This window comes from Falco biarmicus, chromosome 4 (genome assembly GCF_023638135.1).
Source record: "Falco biarmicus isolate bFalBia1 chromosome 4, bFalBia1.pri, whole genome shotgun sequence".
NCBI lineage: Eukaryota > Metazoa > Chordata > Aves > Falconiformes > Falconidae > Falco > Falco biarmicus.
In genome coordinates, this window is record NC_079291.1 from 83,417,413 (window position 1) to 83,438,129 (window position 20,717).

The window sequence follows — 20,717 nt, forward strand, 5'->3', positions numbered from 1 at the left end:
TGTATTTCAGGCTCTGTTTTATCTAATAAAATACATAAAGCTCCTCTTTGCTGTAGTATCTGCACACAAAAGGGTATAAGTCGTCTTGTGGATGTAGTTGATTCTCCATTAATCTTTCCCTGGGGCTAAAATGAACAGCTTCTGCAGTCTGTGTGAAAGTCCTTACAAAAGAGGGGGAAAAACTGTTACAAACATGGCTATTACTTGTTTAAACATTTGGAAACATTTATAGTGTGGCAGTAACCTTTTTTTTTTTTTCCCCCTTACTCCTATTATTTGGTTTGTATGTATTTCAGTGAAGCCTTCCAAACTTGTCAGACAAGAAAAGTTTAGCTTGTTTAGCTAAGTAAAATTAAGACTGTGAAGAAGTATGATTTGTTTTCTATAAATACTCAAGGATGTAAACATCACAGAGGGAGAAAACAGCTATTTAAGCTAAAGGACAGCTTTGGCAGAAGAACAAATGGGGTATGTTGGCCATGAATACATTAATGCTGGAAATGAGGAGCAGGCTGCCCAGAGCAGCTGTGGGTGCCCCCCATCCCTGGCAGGGCTCAAGGCCAGGCTGGACGGGGCTGGGGGCAACCTGGGCTGGTGGAAGGTGTCCCTGCCCGTGGCAGGGGGGTAGATCTTGATGATCTTTAAGGTCCCTTCCAGCCCAAATCATCTTCTGATTCTATATTTGAGGAGTCTTCAGATATCCTCAGGTATGGAGAAGTCATAATTCTTCATACACCAGTTTGTGCCATTAGATTGCTAATTATTTTATAAATACATACTTCTGAGTCAAAAAACCCCTCCATCTGGATTTTTAATGTTATTCATCAAACTAAACAGTTGTGACCAAGAATCCTCACAGGAGAGTCTCTTATTTTTCTTTACATCTAGAAAGCTGAGCAGAGACCTGTACAGTGCACAGCAGCAACACAGATTTCCCTTTTCTTGAAAATGAATACAGTCTTTGCTAGAATAAAAATGAAAAAATGAAATGGTAACTTTTACTATCTTAACACTCTTTTGTTGTAAAATCTCCTAATAATTACTCTAAGAAGTAGAGAACAAATAAACAAGCCATGTTTTAGAATAGAGTTTTATGATTGAGAATATTTTTTTTCATTATTTGCATAATGCTTCTCTCTTGTGCCCACAGGTGGTTGTCAGCCTTTGCTAGTCTGTTGATCAGGCTCCAGATCCTGTTGTGCATTTTTTACTGCAAAGGGGAGGGGAAATTAATCTATTATTAATCAGGATCCAATTCCTGTTGTGTATCTTGTACTGGAAAGGGGCATTAATCCATTATGGGTTGATAATCCAAACCATCTGCAGGTTGTACCTGGAAAAAGTGAAATATATTCCATTAGTTTGTATTTTTAAGGTATTTTTTTAATTCTTTTTTTTGTCCCCTCAAGCAATCTTGAGATGCCATGTGATGGTCGTTTCTCCTCTTCTCTCATATTCCATGTTACACTGGTAGAGATCGCGCATTCTTGATGCTGTCATGTTGAACTATTTATACGTAATATTTTGCTATTTGTATTGGATTCTTATCTCTTATTCTGCTTTTTTCTAATATAGGTATCCATAATTTGGTAACATGAAGGTTTGCATGTATCCTGCATACTAATTGTGAAGGCATTTCTGAATACTGTGAGAGTCTGTAGGAAGCTTATGGGGAAGGTTTTCTAATCTTTTTCTCCTGGGATAACTTATAAATGGTTTTGAGGTTTTGTTTAAGTATCCAATTTCTCCATTAGCTTGAGGGTAGTTTACTGGCATCTTTTCTGTGAAGTGTTTATCTCCCATAGACAAATTTCATAATATGAAGTCAATCCATTTTTGGATACTGATTCTTGTGGGATTCCTTCGTCACTGAAAACAGGACACCAAGAAGTCATTGCAGTAGTAACTAACAGTAAGTGTAAGAATGACTACCAGTCAGCACAGCATTCCAGGCTCGGCCCCATACTAAGTGAATGAGGGTGATCTGGGTGATTATTTAGGCGATCCTCCTTCCTTCTGCTCATGGTCACCTTACCTGTATTGTCTTCAGAAGGTTGGGACCCATCACCAAGCCTCAAATGTAAGACTTGTCATTTTCCTCAAGTCTGCACTCAAGCTGTTACTTCTTTTGAAGAGATAAACACTGTCTCACCTTCTCTTAAGGCTGGTTTGCCCCGTATCTTTCTGCGATGAATTTGAGCATCCATCAAAGTAATACTCCTAATATTCTGCACTGGAAACACAGATATAGATAAACCTTGCATGCCATAAGTAAAATCTGGGGAAGAACCTAATGTTTATGCATTTTTGAAGGGAAAAGCAACTTTTCTATCTTCAGTCACATGGCCTGAGTGAGATTTCATCTCTGTTGGGAAAATTAAATACCCAAATGGCTTTGATAAAATCTGTGATCTTTATAAACTGTAGTTTATAATATTTAAAATTCCCTGTACCTTACATGGCAATATACATAGAGATATAAAAATACTGTATTTTCAGATATGATGGGGCAGTCTGCTTAGTTACATAGTTACTGTATTTAAATAACGCATTAAAAATTCTACAGCTCATCAGCATTAAAAAAAGATCAGTTATAGATGGCTTGGGATGGGGTTTGTTCTTGGTCAGACAGAAGGAGGCAAGGGGGAAGTTCAGTGTGATATCAGAGATTGGCATCGTGCAGTCATACACAGCAACCGATGATAAAAATGAATAGACTGTGCAAGAGGTGCTCACACTTTCTTTTCCTCTTTTCTCTCAGCATATCTCTGCTTTGTGCAGGATTGCCAAATTCTTGAATTCTGCAGTCTGGAGAGGAGATTATGTTTAGAAGAACAGAAAGACCCTAGATCTTCTCTTTTTCCATGTTCTCTCTCTTTTTGTTGTTTGTGTTGTTGTTTTTTTAAAGTCTAACATGAAAAAAATAATATTGATAAATAATATTGATGCCCATTTACCTTACTGTGTTGGGCTGTATGTGGCAGCAGGTCACCAGCAGCTTCATGAGTAGCTGAGGGTGGGTACCACTGGAACAGCTGCAAGATGAGCTCCCTCCACTTGTGAATTGTGGTCTTTGGTATTATAGTCAAGCCTCAGAGATTGATTGGGGCTAATAGTGAAGGCATTTCAGTTACTGAGCCCTAGTAGATGCTGGGAGTGATTAAAACAGTGTCTAATGAGAAGGTTTAGAAGCAAAGAGAAGATAGGAGATACTGAGTGCTGCAGCTAAAATAGACGCAATGTAAAATAAAGCAGTGTGCGCTCTTTTTTAGACAAAAGTCCATGTTTGGATTAGGACTCTTGCCTGTGGCAGTCCTTTTGTCCAGACGTCTATTAAGGACTGGAATTGGATTAAGAGCACATCCCTTCAGTGTTTAGTGCCATGTAGCCTCGTCTCTGCAGCTCCCTACAAGTTAACCACAGACTGCTTATGTCTAATAGCAAGGCATCCCTTGGCTACTCTTTGAGGTCAGTGTTCTTCCCAAATGTTGCTTTGCCTTCTTAGCTAAGAGGAGGGAGGGGTTCAGGAAGCATACAGAAAGGAAAGAAGATCTTTTCTTTCAGGAAAACTAGAATATGGGTGGGAAAGGTGGTCCCCTGTTAGCAGATTCATCTTGCTATAACTGTGTTCCTGTATATGTTTGGATTGCTCTCCCATTTCAGTATCTTTAATAACTGTTTCCTTCAGAGAAACTGAAGCTCAACCAGGATAATAAAGGACACATGGGAAACTGAACCATTCTTAAATAATGTGAAACATCTGTAGGGGACCATGAGATGGCAGGGCGGGGAAATAGCCAGTGACGAATGCCAAGAAGCTGGCTAAGAGAGGGGAGGCAGAGGAGGAAAAGGTGATGAAAAGCCAGAAGGAAACAGCAGACCTAGAAAACTGGGACAAGGAAAAGTCTGATGAAGTAAAAAAGAAACAGTGAAGAGGAGAAAAAAAATCTGATTTTCTACAAAGGATTTTCAAACATGTCTGTTTACTAACAATGACATTCTGCATTGTATTGTAGTGCAGCACCAGTCAAGCGAAATCATGTCAGTGTAGCGCATTGGGAGGTAGGAGAGGGTTGGAGTGGCTTTATTGACAGGTAGGATAAGAAACTTGGAAAGTCTGGGTAGTTTTTCATTATCTGATCGTTTGAAATAGCTCTCTACCTTCCACAGCCTGACGGAAGTCTGATTTGCTGCATCACATCATCAAAACAAAATCACGGTGTTACTCCTTACCGAGATGAGGAGCCTGGCTACTCTGATATTCCAGCTTGTGGGTTTCTTACAAAAGGATGAAGTTCTGAAAGGATAGGGTGGGATACACAGATCCCATGTTACAGCCCTATTGAGATGTTTACTCTAAAGTAAAACTAAATTTTGATTAGCCATAAAACAAAGCTGCAAACTGCCCCCTGCAGAAAGAACCATGGGAATGTCCCTGTGGAGTTTTCTTTGGCAGAACTGGGGCCAGGGTGAATTATGGCAAGTGGTTTCTTTGTGCTGCAAAGGGAAACTTAAACTGTCTTTGAACACGAAATAAGGATATGCATGCTATGTACTGTTTAGATAATACTTTGAAATTTTGTTCTATTCTATTTAAGCCTGTTACGCCTGCAGCTGACCTTTTTAACTACATTACCTCCAATCCAAGCGCTAACCATTTTTATGAGCTCTCTGTATCACATCGGCGTTAGTTCACTTGCTCAAAAATCCTTATGATCTGCTTTTAACAGATTTGCTTCGGGATGGTACAAATGGAAAATGAGCCCTTACTTTGTTTAGGTTCTGGCTACAGTTAGTAAGAGAGTCAAAGAAATCTTACATTTTCCTGGTTTGCAGGCGGAGTAATGTTCACTTTTATTTCCCTTGCTTATCTGCTGGCTGCACAAAGAACCACCCGCGTGTGGTGAAGTCCTAGAGGTTACCACAAAGCTGGCCTCTCTCCTTTGGCTGGTTTTAGTGGGATTGAGCCATTCTTCAGGGAGCTGATAAGTCAAACAAGAGGTTTTCCTTTTTTCCAGATGGTGATAAGAAATGATTACTGCCAAATTAGTAACTTGTTTGTTGATCTTTTAGCATTTACTCTTGTAAACCTTCATCTTGCGCAGTAGTGGTGAGCGGTAACGCTGAGTTATTTCTTCTCATCAGTAACAAGCTACTAATCTGATCGCCGCTTGTTTTCTATTTTTTCAATTACTCTCTAGAAAATTCCTGCTATGAATACCTAGAAGACCACCATGGAAATCTTAGAAAATAGATTTGCTACCTGATAGCATCATATTTCCAGGAATGCTTGTGAGCAGAAGTAAAATCTACTAAAAGCCTGTTTTTTGAGATCCCAAGTGAGTTGCGTATAGATGCTATGTCAGGTCAACAGAGCATATTTATGGAAGAAATAAATATGTTCTTACCAGTTCCTTAAGTACTATACTTGAATGCCTGAATGTATTCAGAAGTGTGGGTAGTATTCTTAACATTTTAAAATTATACTACATGCTTCCATCTCCCATAGGGCGCTATTTTCTATCAATTAGAAGTCAAAAGGTAAAGATTTTGTCATTCAGTAATTTAGAAATCTGCCAACCTTGTGACCTTTCCAACCCCATTACCAAAACCTTTGTCTATCCAACAAATGAAAATGAATGTCAAATGGCTTTTGGTGTGCTGGCCACGGAATAAGCAAAGAATGTTCTATCCAATTTCCATTCTTCAGGTAATTATCTTAAACATCAGGGTTCATACCTTGCATTTGCCTGTTTCCTAGTCTGCTTAATGGGCATGGGATAGTGTCCTTTGCAAAAAAATGTTTGATGAACTGGCTTACTTTTCCATCAGTTTCGGTTTATTTTCATTACTTTTGCCTATAATTCATTTACTGGATTCTGTATCTTTAGGAAATTTTATTACTCTGTTATTCAAGCTGAAAAATAGCTAATTTTTCTTTCCCAAATGAGTTGCTTGAAGCAAAGTACCTATGAATACATGGGTATTTTAATTCACTTACTAAATGTATACGGGGAAATTTACTAGCAGCTTTTTTACCATTTTATAAGTGTCTGCTGACTGTTGCATAAGCTAAATTATTTACAGTATGATGCCTCACAAAAGAGTAGCAGATTTGGGTTATTTACTTTCCTGATAAGAAAAAGGGATTGAAGTTGCTGTGATATGCTGCTTTGTTAATTTTATATTTTTTCCCCAGTGTGTAAAATCTTTTTAAAGAACTAACATGAGTATTGGCAGACTCTTTTGAAATAGTGTGGAAGTGGTAAGATTAAACAAAACATGAAAAGGTCTTAAAAATATAAGTCAGCAAGCGTTTGATAAAAATAAAAGTGCTCAACAATAGAAAACCTTTAGGATGCTTAATTTATTTGCTCTCCATTTGAGAATGGCCCCTGCACTCCATCTGGGAGTAGTTCTTGTGAGTTATGTGTTTTGAATGATAGCAAGCTGGGTATATTGAAACAACGTGTTTGTACAGTATAATGAAAGCCATCAAAAATGGTCGTGCCGGAGATCTCTCCTTAATGAGGAGATTAAAATCCATGGTGAGATTGAAGAGTGAAATTTGCAGCTGTGTCACTTGACAAGATCCTTTGCCTGGAACGTGTCAGCCATCGCTGTTTGCAGATGTACCAAGACTTCACAAAGTTTCTTTCTGCCCGTGCAGGTGCCGCGGACGTGTCTGACACCGCAGCTCCTGTCATTGCCATCCCTCCACAGAACACCAGCGTTGTCGCAGGGAGCAGCGAAGTCACGCTGGAGTGTGTGGCCAACGCAAGGTACCGTGCAAGCCGCAGCGGGGTGATAAAGAGCTGGTTTTAATGCACTGTCCTTTACCAAGAAGGACATAGGAAGTAATTTTCATTTTTTTGATGTATTTAATGATTGACGCGGAATGCTTGCTCTCCAAAGTAACGTTATGAATAATCTTGTTTGTCCAACATCATTGAATTAAATGTATTGATTTTTCTGCCTGAATAAGGATGTAGGCAGAGTTACTTTCCCACCTGTTACTCATAAAAAAGTAGAAAAGTAGGATAGTGTCATTCGGTCAGCAGGCGTTATCTTAAGGAAAAAGTTAAGCGTTAACAGGATTTCAGCTGTATTGCCTGTTGACATGAAAAGTCATATTGTTGGATAGTCTGTACTTCCTAGAAAATAAATTAGTGAGGATCTCCTATGAAGTAATTTATTACAGATGCTCTCATTTTACAATGATTATTGCCCAACTTCTTATAATGCGCCATAATAAGAGTTCACAGTCTTCCTCCCATGTTTCCGTCTAGTTGGCCTTGAACAGCGTGCAATTCCAGTGCAAGTGTATAGTTGAGGCCCTCGGATGAGAAGATGACCAGCTGATTCACTTTCCCTTCTGAGAGATGATCTTGATATGATTAATACTGTTTTGATAATTCAGTCATAATGAAAGCACTTCCCATGCAGCAGATTCCCACAGCAGTATTTACTCCTTTTGCTTAGAGAAATCAAATTATTAGTGCTTAAATTCTATTGCTATATCAGTTAGCTGTACTTGCATAATGCCACTTGAGTAGTCTCGATATGTAGAAGCCATATATACATTTATTACTTAATAGTGAATGTCAGGGGTAGACAAAGCTGAGAGAAGTTTTATAGCCTGTATATGACAGTGGACAAGATTATTCTGTAATATATATGTTTTATTGTTGTATTCTTGAACCTCGGCAGACCTCTTGAGAGACTAACCATGACCTGGAAGAGAAATGGAGTGAAAATAACCAGTGGCGTTAGCAGTTTTGGGAGACGACTCACTATCAGCAACCCAACCTCTGCTGATGGGGGGATGTACTTCTGCGAAGCGAAACTGAGAGACAGCACAGAGGAACCAGCAAGAGCAAAAGCCTTCCTTTCTGTAATCGGTAATTCTCAAGGCAATGTGTTTTTTAGTAAAACAGGCTCTGGACTGAGGTATAATAGGAAATAAAATTGATATCTTAATATTTTATTGACCTTACATTTGAACCTTTCTTCAGAGAATGGAACAAAGGAGGTGAAGGAGGGTTATCTCCCAAATTAATTCAGCTGTTCGTCCCCATGAATATAAATTCATCAAATAGATTATTATTTTTAAACACTGATGTGATTCTGAATCCCCTGTGAAACTATACATTTAATCAGAAGTTGGGGAAATACAGTAGTAAAATCCTTATTGGGCAGCTTCCACATCTTGGCTTTTAGATGCATTAAATCTTGATTAACTCCCAGCTTGCTTACATCTAGTTTTAATATGTCAAGTGCCTGTACTTCCGAAAGAAGCCTTTTAGGAGCACTTGTGTGCGTTGTCTCTTGCAAGTGCCAGTCAGGGGGCCAAGGACGTTCCTGAACACACAGGCAGGCAGATACCATTACCAAGGTAACAAACTGGAGAAGGAAATACCATTGAAATTGGTGCTACATGGTAGACCTTCAACTCCTAGGGAAACTTTGGTCTTCGTATTTTTAAAGGGACATTGATGCCCTTTCACTACCTGTCTCCACCATCACCTCAGTGTTGGAGTTTTGCTGTAGCAAGGAGGTTGTCATCTGGAAATGGTAGCTACTGTGTATGTCATATCCTGATGTAATTATGCAAATTAGAACACTGCACACAGTGCGGAGAGTTTTTTGACTTTTAGAATAAAGGATGTTTTAGAACAGAGACATTTAGATGTTTTAAGCCAGAGCTGATTGTGTAAAGTCTAGCTTTTATGTAATGGTCCCAGTAATAACTATGCAAGTGTCCTGGAGAGGTTATTGTTCTGGCAATGATACAAGTCTCAGCCTTGATCAGAATTCATGCACATGCATCTCTGTAGTTCTGTAGTGCATTGCAGAGGGAATTCAGCATGCAATTCTCCACAGCATTTTAGCCCTCTGAAAATACATTTTAGAGGCTGCTGTATGGTCTGTATTCTATTAAAGCAATTTATAGTAGTTCACACTAAATGAGAAAACAGCGCACTCTACAAAGCTCTGCTCCAGGTTCATTTGTAGCACTGTGTCTCTATTATATTTATTACCTACAGGATGAAGTTTGGTACCAGTCTTTTTCTTTGTACTGTGTTTCTTAGAATTATTACCTCGTGGCTTCCCTTCCCTTTAAGGAGCAGAGATGGATTTCATTTATTTATGGGTTTTGTTTAGGCTTTTCCTTATTCATAAGATTTTATTGTAACTAGTTTAACTTTGCTGCTATGCTGTCAGATCAGTCTAATGCAATACTTAAAGCAGCCTCTCAGTTAATCTAAACGATTCTTAAATACAGTTACAATAAAACTGAGAAACAATCATTGGGGAATCATATTAAACTAGCAGTGCTGCCTTTCTTTAATAGCTTATCTGCTTTCTTATTTTTAAATGTTTTATTTATTTCTTAGCCAGTTTTAGGGGGCTGTCAGGGAATGAAGTTATGAAAAGGCCTGTAGATAAGAACAAGCAGATGAAAGAAAGCAGAAACAAATTGGTTACCAATTACTTTTATTTCCTCGTGATGGAACAAGACACTTCAGTTGCAGGTGTTTACTCAATGTGTCAGCAAAGCCTGATAGATTTCTTTCTTTATGAGTTTCTTAAGCTGCAGGATGGATCTCTAATTCTAAACAGGAAGCCAGATCAAAGGATTAGTAGTTAATGCATAACTTATATTCAGCCTTAGAATTCTTGGATGGATCTGGCCATCAATTAATCAAGGGATGGATTCTAGAGGAAAGTGCAGATGAGATTCAAACCTAGGAATTTTTGCAGTGTATCCCCCTCGTAGTCTGTTGGAGTAGTAGAATCATAGAATCATTTAGGTTGGAAAAAACCTTTAAAAGCATCGAGTCCAACCATTAACCCAGCGCTGCCCAGCCCACCACTAACCATGTCCTTAAATACCACATCTGTGTGGTTTTTGAACATTTCCAGGGATGGTGACTCCACCTCCCTGGGCAGCCTGTCCCAGTGCCTGACCACCTTTGTAGTGAAGACATTTTCCCTAATATCCAGCCTAAACCCCCTGGCACAACTTGAGGCTGTTTGCTCTTGCCCTGTCGCTTGCTCCCTGGGTGCAGAGACCGACCCCCCCTGCCCGCAGCCCCCAGCTGGAGTGAGCGATCAGGTCCCCCCCGAGCCCCCTGCTCTCCAGGCTGACCCCCCCCAGCTCCCCCAGCCGCTCCCCACAGGGCTTGTGCCCCAGCCCCTTCCCCAGCCCCTGCCCGGCTCTGGACACGCTCCAGCCCCTCCACGTCCCCCTGGCAGTGAGGGGCCACAGCTGAGCCCAGGGTTCGAGGGGCGGCAGCACCAGTGCCCAGTGCAGGGGGACGGGCACTGCCCTGGCCCTGCTGGCCACGCTGGTTGGGGTACCAGCCAGGCTGCTGCTGGCCACCTTGGCCACCCGGGCACGCGGCCGGCTCCTGTTACTCCCAGTACTCACAGAGAATCAATTACACCTGTCCATTTGCACGCATAAAATATTTGTGGTGTGTACGTGTTGATGGTGACCTAGTAATGAGCTGTACTACTGGGATAATAACGCTGTGTGGACTTAATAAGGGGTCTCAACTAACAGGAAAAGGAAATTATGTTAATAGAAGAGGTTTGTTTCCAAAATGATTGGGATAAATCAAATACAGACCCTCAATATTATGGTAATGAGAGCTTTTATGGATTAATAGAAAAAAAATACTTTACTATTAACAGGTAGAATAGGGGTAGCAATAAAAAAAATGCATCAAAGATAAAAATACAGAGTTAACCAAAGGTTTTTTACACAAATATCAGTCCTTGCCTTTCCCAGCTCAAGGATGTCACACAGCTTGAATGTGGGCTCAGATGGTGATGAGCTTTATTAGAAGGCAGTGGAACTTAGTCCAAAGGCATGTACTCAGTTCAAATTATCATTTGTGGCCTACAATATTACCTCTGATTATTTTTTTTTTTCTGGATATTTCTGAGAGTATGTCTCAGTTTGTAAATAAAAATAACAATAATATTTGAAAAATCTGAATACCTAATATAATAAAGTAGTACTGCATATACAAGAAGAGCATCCTTTAGTCTTGTGCTGGACTGCAGTTTTCATCTGAACGTGGCAAGAGGCTTTCTGACATCTTCGTATTGTTCCAGCAAAGATAAACTGAGGTGGTTCCAAACCTTGGTTTTATTAGCTGCAGTTGTTATAAATTTTTAAAAGGTGGAATGTTCCTCAGTTGGCAGAGTAACAGTATGGGAAAGATTTGTTGCAGATTAGATAAGAGCACATTTGTTTTATCAGTAACAGTTTGAAGATTAAGTAATTTAAGGAGTCTTCTCGTGAACAAACTAATTTGAAAACTGAGCTAATCTTAAATTCTTTTGCTCCAGTTCTGCAAATCCCGTTAGTGACAAATTGCAGTAGTCGTTTTTTAAGTGACTGCTCTATGGGAAATTAAGAATTTTAGGAGCTTAAGAAAATGAGGAACGAAACCTTTCTACTACACAAAATCTGTGCTGCTCTTTAAATTAGATGCAGTCGGAAAGTAAGTTCTGAACAAAATAAGGAGAAAAACAATTAGAAAGTATGGCCTGGCATGATGGGGTGTTGTACAAACTGGGTGGTGAGGCCCTGTTGGCCTGTCCAAAGGAATAGGATGGAATAAAGCAGAATCACAGTAGAGGGCTTTCATCCTTATTGGAGCAGTTTTGTGCCCAAAGAACTAAATTAATAGACATATTGTTCTTATCTAGGCATTTCCTAAGGAGAATTTTTACACCCCGGCTGGATAGACCTCTATCTGAAAATAGGATGATGCGGGAGTGTTGTAGGGCTGTGCCTGTCCTGAAAGGCTACCCTGGTTCCCATCAGGTGCAAAGGATAAGGCTTCGTGGGATCATGGGATTCAGGAACACATAAGAAAAGTGATGAGGTTAGGGTGGAGGGCTCACCTGGCTAGGGTCTGAGATAACTATAGGGCTCTTCCTCCACCACTGTACTTCTCCAGGAGTGCTGAGATGCAGGAGAGCCTTCTTTGTGCATTGCCGTTGCTCACGGGTTTGCGTTGAATGTATATGTAACGGCCGGAGCAGGAGTTCTTCCTCTGTGACTGCCAGCCTCGGTACCTTGTGCTCAGGTCTCATGGCTCTCGCTTAGGCACTTGGAAACGCTACAAATGATGTCCTGAAAGCAGAGGAAAGTATTTTTCCATGATGCTTGTACTCACATATCGTGCTTAAGAAAAGACCACGATGACTGTGTTCATGTACTTTATGTAAGAAATGAGAGTTTTCAGGAAAACTATAACATGAAATGTCTTTGGATTTGCTTAAACTGCAGTTTGGACTCAAAGCAGAGAAATGTTCATGATTTTTGGTTTGGCATGCCTCAGAGGGACTTGAGATGGACACAGACGTGTCACCTTGGGCTCGGATGTGCACAGGACCTATATTGCAGTGACGGAAATGGACTTCTGGGAGCTCCAGCTTTGTCTCTGATCTTCAGAAGTTTCCCCTTTCAGTTCTGCAGACAGGAGCTGTGTTCCCTGTGTTGTTATAAGGTTTCAGAACACAGAGAGCGCAGCTCGCAGCAGGGCTAGTAGCAAGAAACTAAGTGTAGCTTTTCAGGTCTTTCTGTTTTACCCTGATATTCATGCACAGAAAAACCTGCTTCAAGGAACCTGTCGTACCTGCACAGACCATGGGGCTGCTCTCCCAGCATGGCCAGGCTCATCGACTGGCTGCAGTTACAGGCTTTGTACCTACAAGGGACTCTCAAGTTTCCAGTTCTCCTTTCTTTAGAAGATAGTCATCAAAAAAATTAGTTTATGGTAATGTTAGAGAAGGGCTTCTATATTGAAGGCTCAATTTTCCTCTTAAATATGCGGGCCTGAATTTCTGAGTGATGCAGGAATTTCGGCTTTGGAGCAGCCCCAGGGACTTTCTCTGTTCTTTCTGACTTTCATGTATGTATCTAGGATTAGGTCACACATCTCCAGTGCAGCTTGAAGGGTATGTAATGGATGCTGACTGCTATCTTTTGAATGTTAAAATCAGTGACCATGTAACTCTGCGTGGGGGAAGTTAGAACAGTATCAAATTTTGCAGACTCCCAGAGGCTTTGCAGAGAGGCTGTCTTTTCAGTGATGTCTGTAGTGCTAAAAACGCCCTGAAACCTTCACCAACTATTAAAAGCATACATTTATATTCAAATATTCTTTCTCTCCTTTGCTTGTTCTTGACCTTTTAGTTAAGATCAGTCAAACACCAATACAATATCCGAACAATACAGTATCTGTTTCTTTCAGCCTAATATGTGATGTGACCTCTCTCATTGCATACCACAATGCCCTGCCAGCAGGGAGAACTCAGTGTAATGGATCCGTTCCTATTCTAACTGTTGTGATTCTGTGATTTCCGAAAGATTTAAATGTTTGACCTGATACCAACAGACTGCTGTCATTCCTAGAAATTGCAGTGTCTAGAGGCTTGTGTCTGGCGCGTTACTAGGTTTGAAGATGTTGTAATTTCACCGCACAAATTTCAACACATGATTATTGCCTACATCAATAAATGTTCAAATTTGTACTGTGTGTTTCAAACCAAGCCTTATAAATATGCAATAGAATCACATATACAGACAGCCAGAATGCCCCTTCAGAATGCCATCTGACCCCTATAAATATTGCTGCATTTTTATGGTCACTTTCTGATAGTTATTCACCAGGTGGTGTATAACCCAAATTCAGATACCCTGCATTTTTACTTGTGATTTATGCTGGGGCTACAGGCCCTCAGGCACAACCTGATGAGCAGATGATAGATCTGACTCATCTGAAAAGTGAGGAGCTTAGGTTTCAGTTGTCTAGCACCTGGAACTAGAGCTATTTCTTCCCCAGCCTGAGTTCTGTTGAAGCCATAGACCCTTCTATGAAGCAAAGAACCTTTTGAGCATCCCTTTTGCTAGCGTGAGACACATGGATGTGGGAAATCAGCACAGCTTGCATGGAAATCGGTTTGATTTCCCTGAAAGCCCTAAGAGTGTACCTACCCCGGTACTGCTGTGATTCTCTCATACCTTAAATCACCAAGACTAATTTTCTGTGTGTATTAGACTTGGGATGCCACAGTGCTGTTGTCCACATGGGATTCTAGATTTCCAGAATTCCTTTACGAATTGGCATTGCCTTCCCACCCAGGCTTGTCTCTGTCTCCAGGCAGTAGAAGCAGGTAGTTAACAATCAGCACGTTGCAGAGTTGCTTCTGGAAGGTTTTCTGCCTGTGCTTAGATTTCTGTCTGTGCTTATCACGCAAGAATGAGGTCTGGCTCCCCTGCGGGCTGCTGTTGTCTCAGCCTCTTGACCCCTCTGTGTCAATTTTAGCATTTGGCAGGGCTTCCAGCTGCTGGAATGTCCATGAGAATTGAGTTCAGCAGGCTTCAGTGTAAGGAAAAAGCTGGGTCTGGGCTTGATGAAGACCAAAAATCATATCTGTTGGCACACCTACAGCCTGAAAGTCCTCTGGGAGTTGTCTGTGGCCTTTAGATTGCATCTTTCTGCTGCTCCTGCTCTTTTTCTGTCTTTTCTGCTTCCGTTTCTCCCTGCTTCTTTCAAAGAAAGCTGATGTGAATCTTCCTTTTATAACATCACATCCCATTTGCCAAGTGACAGTTGCCACTGACTTCAAGTTCCTTGTCAGGTAATTCATTGCTTGATACCTGCTCACCTAAACATCTCTAAATGTAATAAGTTTCTTTGAGGGAGGTGTATAGGATTTAAAGGATGGAGCACAGACTGTAGGATAGGATTTTGGAAGAGGTATGGGGAAAGAAGACTGTATAAATATGCCAAGTATAACTGCAGTAACTGTATGCCACAGCAGCAGTGGTCACAGAACCACTGGCATCTTTGAGGTCACGTTAAGTGCTTTGCAGCTGGACTGCAGGCCCGTGTTGAAGAGAAAAATTTGCAAATTTATCACTGGTGTGTGAATACGTTGCTGATCTAGGAGAAAATTTGAGAGCTGGTAGGTGAAGACTGCCGCGTTTAGAAATGGGCCTGTTAAGGGCAGAGTGCCTTACGGAAGGGGGGTGGAAGATGTGCAGTCAGGACCTGCCTCAAAAGAGGAAAATATATTTGAACTTCACTGGCTAAAGAGACACCCATCGAGGAAGCCCAAAGTTAGAAGTCAATGCGTGGATGTGGGGGTATGTATCTGGATGATATCTTGATCCTGCGCTGCTTTGGCCGCCTTTCCCCTTCAACTCGCCTCACGATCAAATGAAGTTGCCATAGAATGAAAGCTTCAATTTTTTTGAGAGATGGATAGAATACTTAGGTGCGTGTTCACAGATATGTAGATAAGTAAAGTTTGGGAATAAAAAAGATAACATTCTGGAAAGTGGAGTGCAAGGAAAACATCAGACAAGGCTTGGAGAATGGTGTGAGAAGAAAGTGTGCTTGGAGTTAAAGCATGGGCTGAGATAAATTGCAGAGGACTCAGCAACTTAGTTGATCAAATGTGTCAAACTGTGTGCCATCAGTGAATTTCAATTAAATGTTCAGCTTTTCAATTTGTTGTTTAGATTAATGCATGAGATCATGTGCAATAAATCACAGCTGATTATGCATGTTTATTAATAGTTTTATATTTAGGCAGTGAGGATCAATAATGTTAACACATGTATATTATTAGAATATAATAAATCAGGTAGCTTGTTTTGTTGGGTTTGCTGGGTAAATGCATATTCCAGGCTGTTTTGCAACCTCACCTCCTCCTCTGCACAAGATGTCAAAGACTAATATTGATTTACTTTATTTGGAATGAACACAGAATTGTAATATCCATTGGTGCTCAAATGAGACCCCAGTTCCGTACACTCTAGCAAGTATTTTACTGCAGTTAGTGGGAAGGAGTGCTGGGAAAGGGGGTTTTGCATTCTAATCTGGTGCTTACTGGTGTGTACCTGCTGGCGTGTCCAATCATCCCTATGAAATGGTTGCATTACTTGCCATACTACAGGTGGTAGCAGGAGAAGTAAGATTTTTCAGGATAAAATTATGTGGGTTTGGTTTTATTTATGAAAATATTAATGTCCTGTCAATAATACAAATCACACATCTGGTTTTCAGGCATGCTTGGTGAACAGAATTGAAAGAAGGTCAGCTCAAGTGACCTTGAATCTTATTGTAGCTTACTATACTTTTTCAAACGTACTTGATTTCCTTAAAATGGAAGTACAAGTAACTTGTTCTTACAAGCTACTGATTTCTGTGTTTTCTAAAACTTACTAGCAAGTTTGTCTATGCTACAGTAGAACTCGTTATAATCTAATAAAATGCTTCTAAAAACAGTACTCAGATGATAATTGCATTGAACAGACTATGCCAGTTTTTAGTTACCATGATAATTACTGCAACCTTAATGCCTGTGGGACTTTGACATGATGCTCTTCAATTTTATGCTGCATAGAAGAAAGAGTTACATGACAGCATACTCTACGATTTCTGGAATCTTGTCTTTGTTTAATTAAATGTCCAATATCTTTTCTTTAGCCCTAATGATAAAGTGTGGATTTTTATGATTATTACTATAACTTCAATTAAAGCATTAAATCTGTTTGCTTTCAAGAAATAAAACAGTTGAGAAATATTTTTTTTTAATTATGCCGCACTTGTCCTCTGATGTTGGTTCTCTGACATGCTACGGCACTTTATTTGGCATGCTTCATGCCTTCATGAGGTGGAATTTAGTTTAGATACTGAAGCAAACTATCCTATAAAATACTCTGTTGTAAATATAAACCTTTACAAACCTCTCGGGAGGGCCTTACTGAGCGAAGAATTAAAATGTTCCATGATTCAGACCTATAAAATGAAAAGTAGCCCCTGCTCTGAGTATTAACTTGCAGTGCAAACCCCTAAATCTTACCTTACGTTGACTTGACTCTAGAATCCTTACTTAGCATAGGAAAAAAAAGTTGTTGGCTTTTTCTATGATGTTTTTACTATCAAGAAAAGTACTTTCAGTTAGAGACAAACTTAAATACAATGTGTGTGAATAGATTATATGATGAATGTCTTTACATCAACACCTCTTTTTCATTTGGCTGTGGCTTTGTTTGTTTACTTTTGTTCGCTCTCCCCGTTCTAAAGAACCACCGTATTTCACGGCCGAACCCGAGAGCGTGATTTTGGCTGAAGTGGGGAAAGACGTGGACGTCCTGTGCCAGGCGATGGGTGAGTGTGCGGAACAATTCCAACCAGGATGAACGATATCTGTATGTTCTGTTTTAAAGAAAGTATCTTATATAAACTTTTCATGTTTTGGGGCCTCTGCGTTACTGCTAGCTATCACAGATCCCAGGGAGAGGGATGGCCTTTGCCCTTGGAAAATCCAGCAGTCCTCCCAGTTTGGTTTAGGTGTGAGTGATGCTGGTACATCCATGTTTGCCTGTTGAGCAGGGCAGCTCCCGCTCCCTTCCCCCTGGTAGCTTGCTTTTGCTTCATAGTTGTCCTTACGTAACAGACATTAGTGTCTTGAGCCAGAAAATTAGCTGAGTTGAAAGTATGGTTATGGAACCCATCATTTTCAATGTAAACAGTAATTTCAACAATTCACATGTGCTTTTTTCTAAAAGTTATGGAACTCTTACAATGAATAGAAGCATCAGTAGCTCTGACATTTAAGTGTAGTTAAGAATTCTGCAGGAGGAGAATTACAGACAGTTTTTAATTGGCAAGTGTTTTAATAACATAAAAGGCTTCAAATGTGTAGAATTCCACCTAAACCAAAAGGGGTTTTTTTAAGATTTAGTTCCAGAGAAATAGAAGCACCCCCTAGTTTAGCACTCTAGTAAGATACAAGGTGTTGCAGTCTGTGATTGGAGCATGTGTCTAGGTCAACGAATTACTACATGACTTTGGCAAGTGGCTGCACTTTTTGTTGTCTCACTTTCCCTAATGTTGAGTTTAACAAGCAATGCCCATAAAAATGCCATCAAATCCTTGGGTAAAATGTACATACCCTTGATTAAAAACCCACCCTAACCTAACAAACAGCTTGTTTGGATGGGCTTTTCCTCTAGATCAGAGCCAACATGTGATTATATTATTTCCACTATGATTTAAGTGTTTCTTAATGCTTGATGTAGGAAAGGGTCAACACTACTTTTCCAGAAGGGAGCTTTGCAAATAGCGAGGTAAGCAAGTGTGTGCGTGAGGGTTCTTCGGCTGATTTGGAATGTCAGAAGCCTCTGATGAGGTCTCTCATGAAAAGGCTCTTGTAGAAATGAAGCTATCAGGTTATAAGAAACAAGGTCATCTTGTTAATTAATAGCTTTTTAAGTAAGTCACAGCAGGACCTGCTGTCAACGGAGTTGCCTAGGAATCTCTGCTGGAACCTGTGCTGTTCAACATACTCTTAAATGCCATGAAAAAGAGGGTGAATAGTGAGCTGGTAATATTTGCTGAATATATAAAATTATTCAGAACAGTCAACATTAAAACTGACCACAAAAGAGTTGCAGAAGGTTCTGATGATTTGAACTGACTGGACAATAAACTGGCAGATGAAATTATTGACAGAGATTAGATTTTCTATTACTATGGAGAAAAGGTATGTTTTCTGAAAACCTTAGTTCAGTGCCAAGCCCTGGTTGGGAATGTTAGGTGCTGGGGAGAAAGAAACAGAAAAAGATAAGAGAATGCTGCTGTGTGAATCCATGGGGCAGCACCCTCATCTCAAATACTTAACGCAATTCTAATCACTCTGTTGGAGAGAGCTATGTAGAAAAACTAGAAAAGATACACAAAAGTAGAAATAGTGTCACTAATTGGAGGATTACCGTGGTTTTTGAATAACGAGGAGTTAAATTGGCTGGGACGTTTTGTGAAAGAGGTGACTGACGGGTGGGTGCCATATGGGAAGGGGAATGGGGGAAGATGATTTTGCATTGCTTGGTGCAGGAAGCAGAGGAGGCACCCAGCTGAATTTTCAGATAGGAGTTGTGCGATAAAAGAAAGATAACACTTTTTCAAAAAACATAAACTGTGGAGGTCATTGGTCCAGGCAGTAGCTGAGATCAGAAATAAAAATTATTTAGAAAAACAAAATTTATGGGAGAAAAATCCAGTAAGGACTATTAAACACAGCTGCGTGAATGCAACCTCTGGCTCAGGAAATAGCTAACGCAGAGGTTACTGGAGCTGAGAAGGTGGAAATAGTGCCGTGTCCTTGGGCTGCTCTTGCATTCTGTGCCTGTGCATCTAAGACAAGACAATTTCAAAGGAAAGAAATGTGACTGGCTAGACATTTATTCTGGCCATGTGCCAAACTCTATGCTTCAGCATGTTTTGACAAATACTGGCTTTTTTTTTTTTTTTTTTTTTTAAATCGGAGAAGATTTTTCAAGTAGCAGAATTTAAAACTAATGTTGGTATCATTACAGAAATAGAGTTAAAAAAGCATTCTGAGATTTCAAAAGAAAAATATTTCACTACCGCACAATTAGTTGGCGAATCTCTGGACTAGTTCACTGTCACTGAAAAAAAACCTATCTGCTGTCTCAAATGTTTTTCACCTACTCAAAAAAAATAAAACAACAACAAAACAAACAAACAAACAAAAAAAACACAACCTGGAGGGACTGGGGAGAGAAGAGGCTGGCTCTTCCTTCTACCCTAACTCTTCCTTACAGCACTTTAGCTCCCAAGGGGATTAATAGGGCACTCTTAACCATTCTCAGTAGATGAGGTCATGTTGGAGATATGGGAACCCTTACTAGGCAAAATTATTTATTTCTGCTGAACTCTTATAGCACACATCTGATCTGCTGAAGAATGCGGTGCAGGAGTATGGAAACCTGTCTTCACGTGGATCATTTTGCTGAGTACCTATAGCACAGACTTATAAGGGCCAGGTACTAGTATTAAATAAACATAAAGGAGCTTTGATCCATTATTACAGAAACCTGGCATTTGCCAGCATTTAAAAAGGCTAAATGAAGATTGCTGTCTCCCTGCTCCGAGCTAGGAGCTAGAATAAAGCACTGGGGGAACTGCAGAGCTGCCCCGTACCTTTACTACAAATAGAAAGACAGATTGTATTTCCCCCAGCCCCATCAAGTTCTGTGCACAAAGCCCGTTTGCCAAGTCTTGGTGCACTTTGAATGTGTGAAAGACAGATTAATTTCACAGTATAAGCAGAGATTAACTGTAAATAAAATTGCAGCTTCCACAGACTAGCTTTATACTTCCCTGTAATGGAGTTTCAGGGTACCAGAGTGCGCAGTAACCATGCTCTGTTGTGTATCTTTCAGCAGCTGCTGATGCTGCCTGCATTTTCAATGGGTTTCCTTTAAATGCTTTTTCTTATTTGCTTATAGAAAGTTTAGAGCTGCAGGCAGCGGTGGTGGTGTCTAGGGAGTGCAGTTAATTGGACTTTAGTTCTACCTGTTTAGACAAGTAGATGGAAAGATGCTTTTGGGATTCCCCAGTAGCCCACTGGGATCTAGAGAAGGCTATAAAAAATAAATAACAAAAATGACACAGTGCATATTTCGAGTCTTTTATCCAGGTTCTTAAGTAAGTTAAATTTGGCAAAGAGTCAAGCATCTGTTTCACAGATGGGGAAACTGAGCCGCAGATTGCATACATTATTTGCCCAAGGTTACAGAGAAAGTGGCAAAGCCAGAACCAGTCTCAGTTCCTGCCTTGCCTTCTCCTCCACAGCGCTCAATTAATTTC

At 40.3% G+C, this 20,717-nt stretch overlaps 1 protein-coding gene across 4 annotated transcripts in view; it reads left to right on the forward strand.

Annotated features, from left to right (window-relative positions):
* Positions 1-20,717, forward strand: part of SDK1 (sidekick cell adhesion molecule 1) — a 412,596-nt gene that overhangs the window by 244,826 nt on the left and 147,053 nt on the right. For all 4 annotated transcript variants that reach the window (XM_056336241.1, XM_056336245.1, XM_056336244.1 and 1 more), the window contains 3 exons: positions 6,671-6,782; positions 7,711-7,901; positions 17,127-17,210. In XM_056336241.1, the coding sequence (XP_056192216.1) occupies positions 6,671-6,782; positions 7,711-7,901; positions 17,127-17,210 (387 nt within the window). The remainder of the gene's footprint in view (positions 1-6,670; positions 6,783-7,710; positions 7,902-17,126; positions 17,211-20,717) is intronic.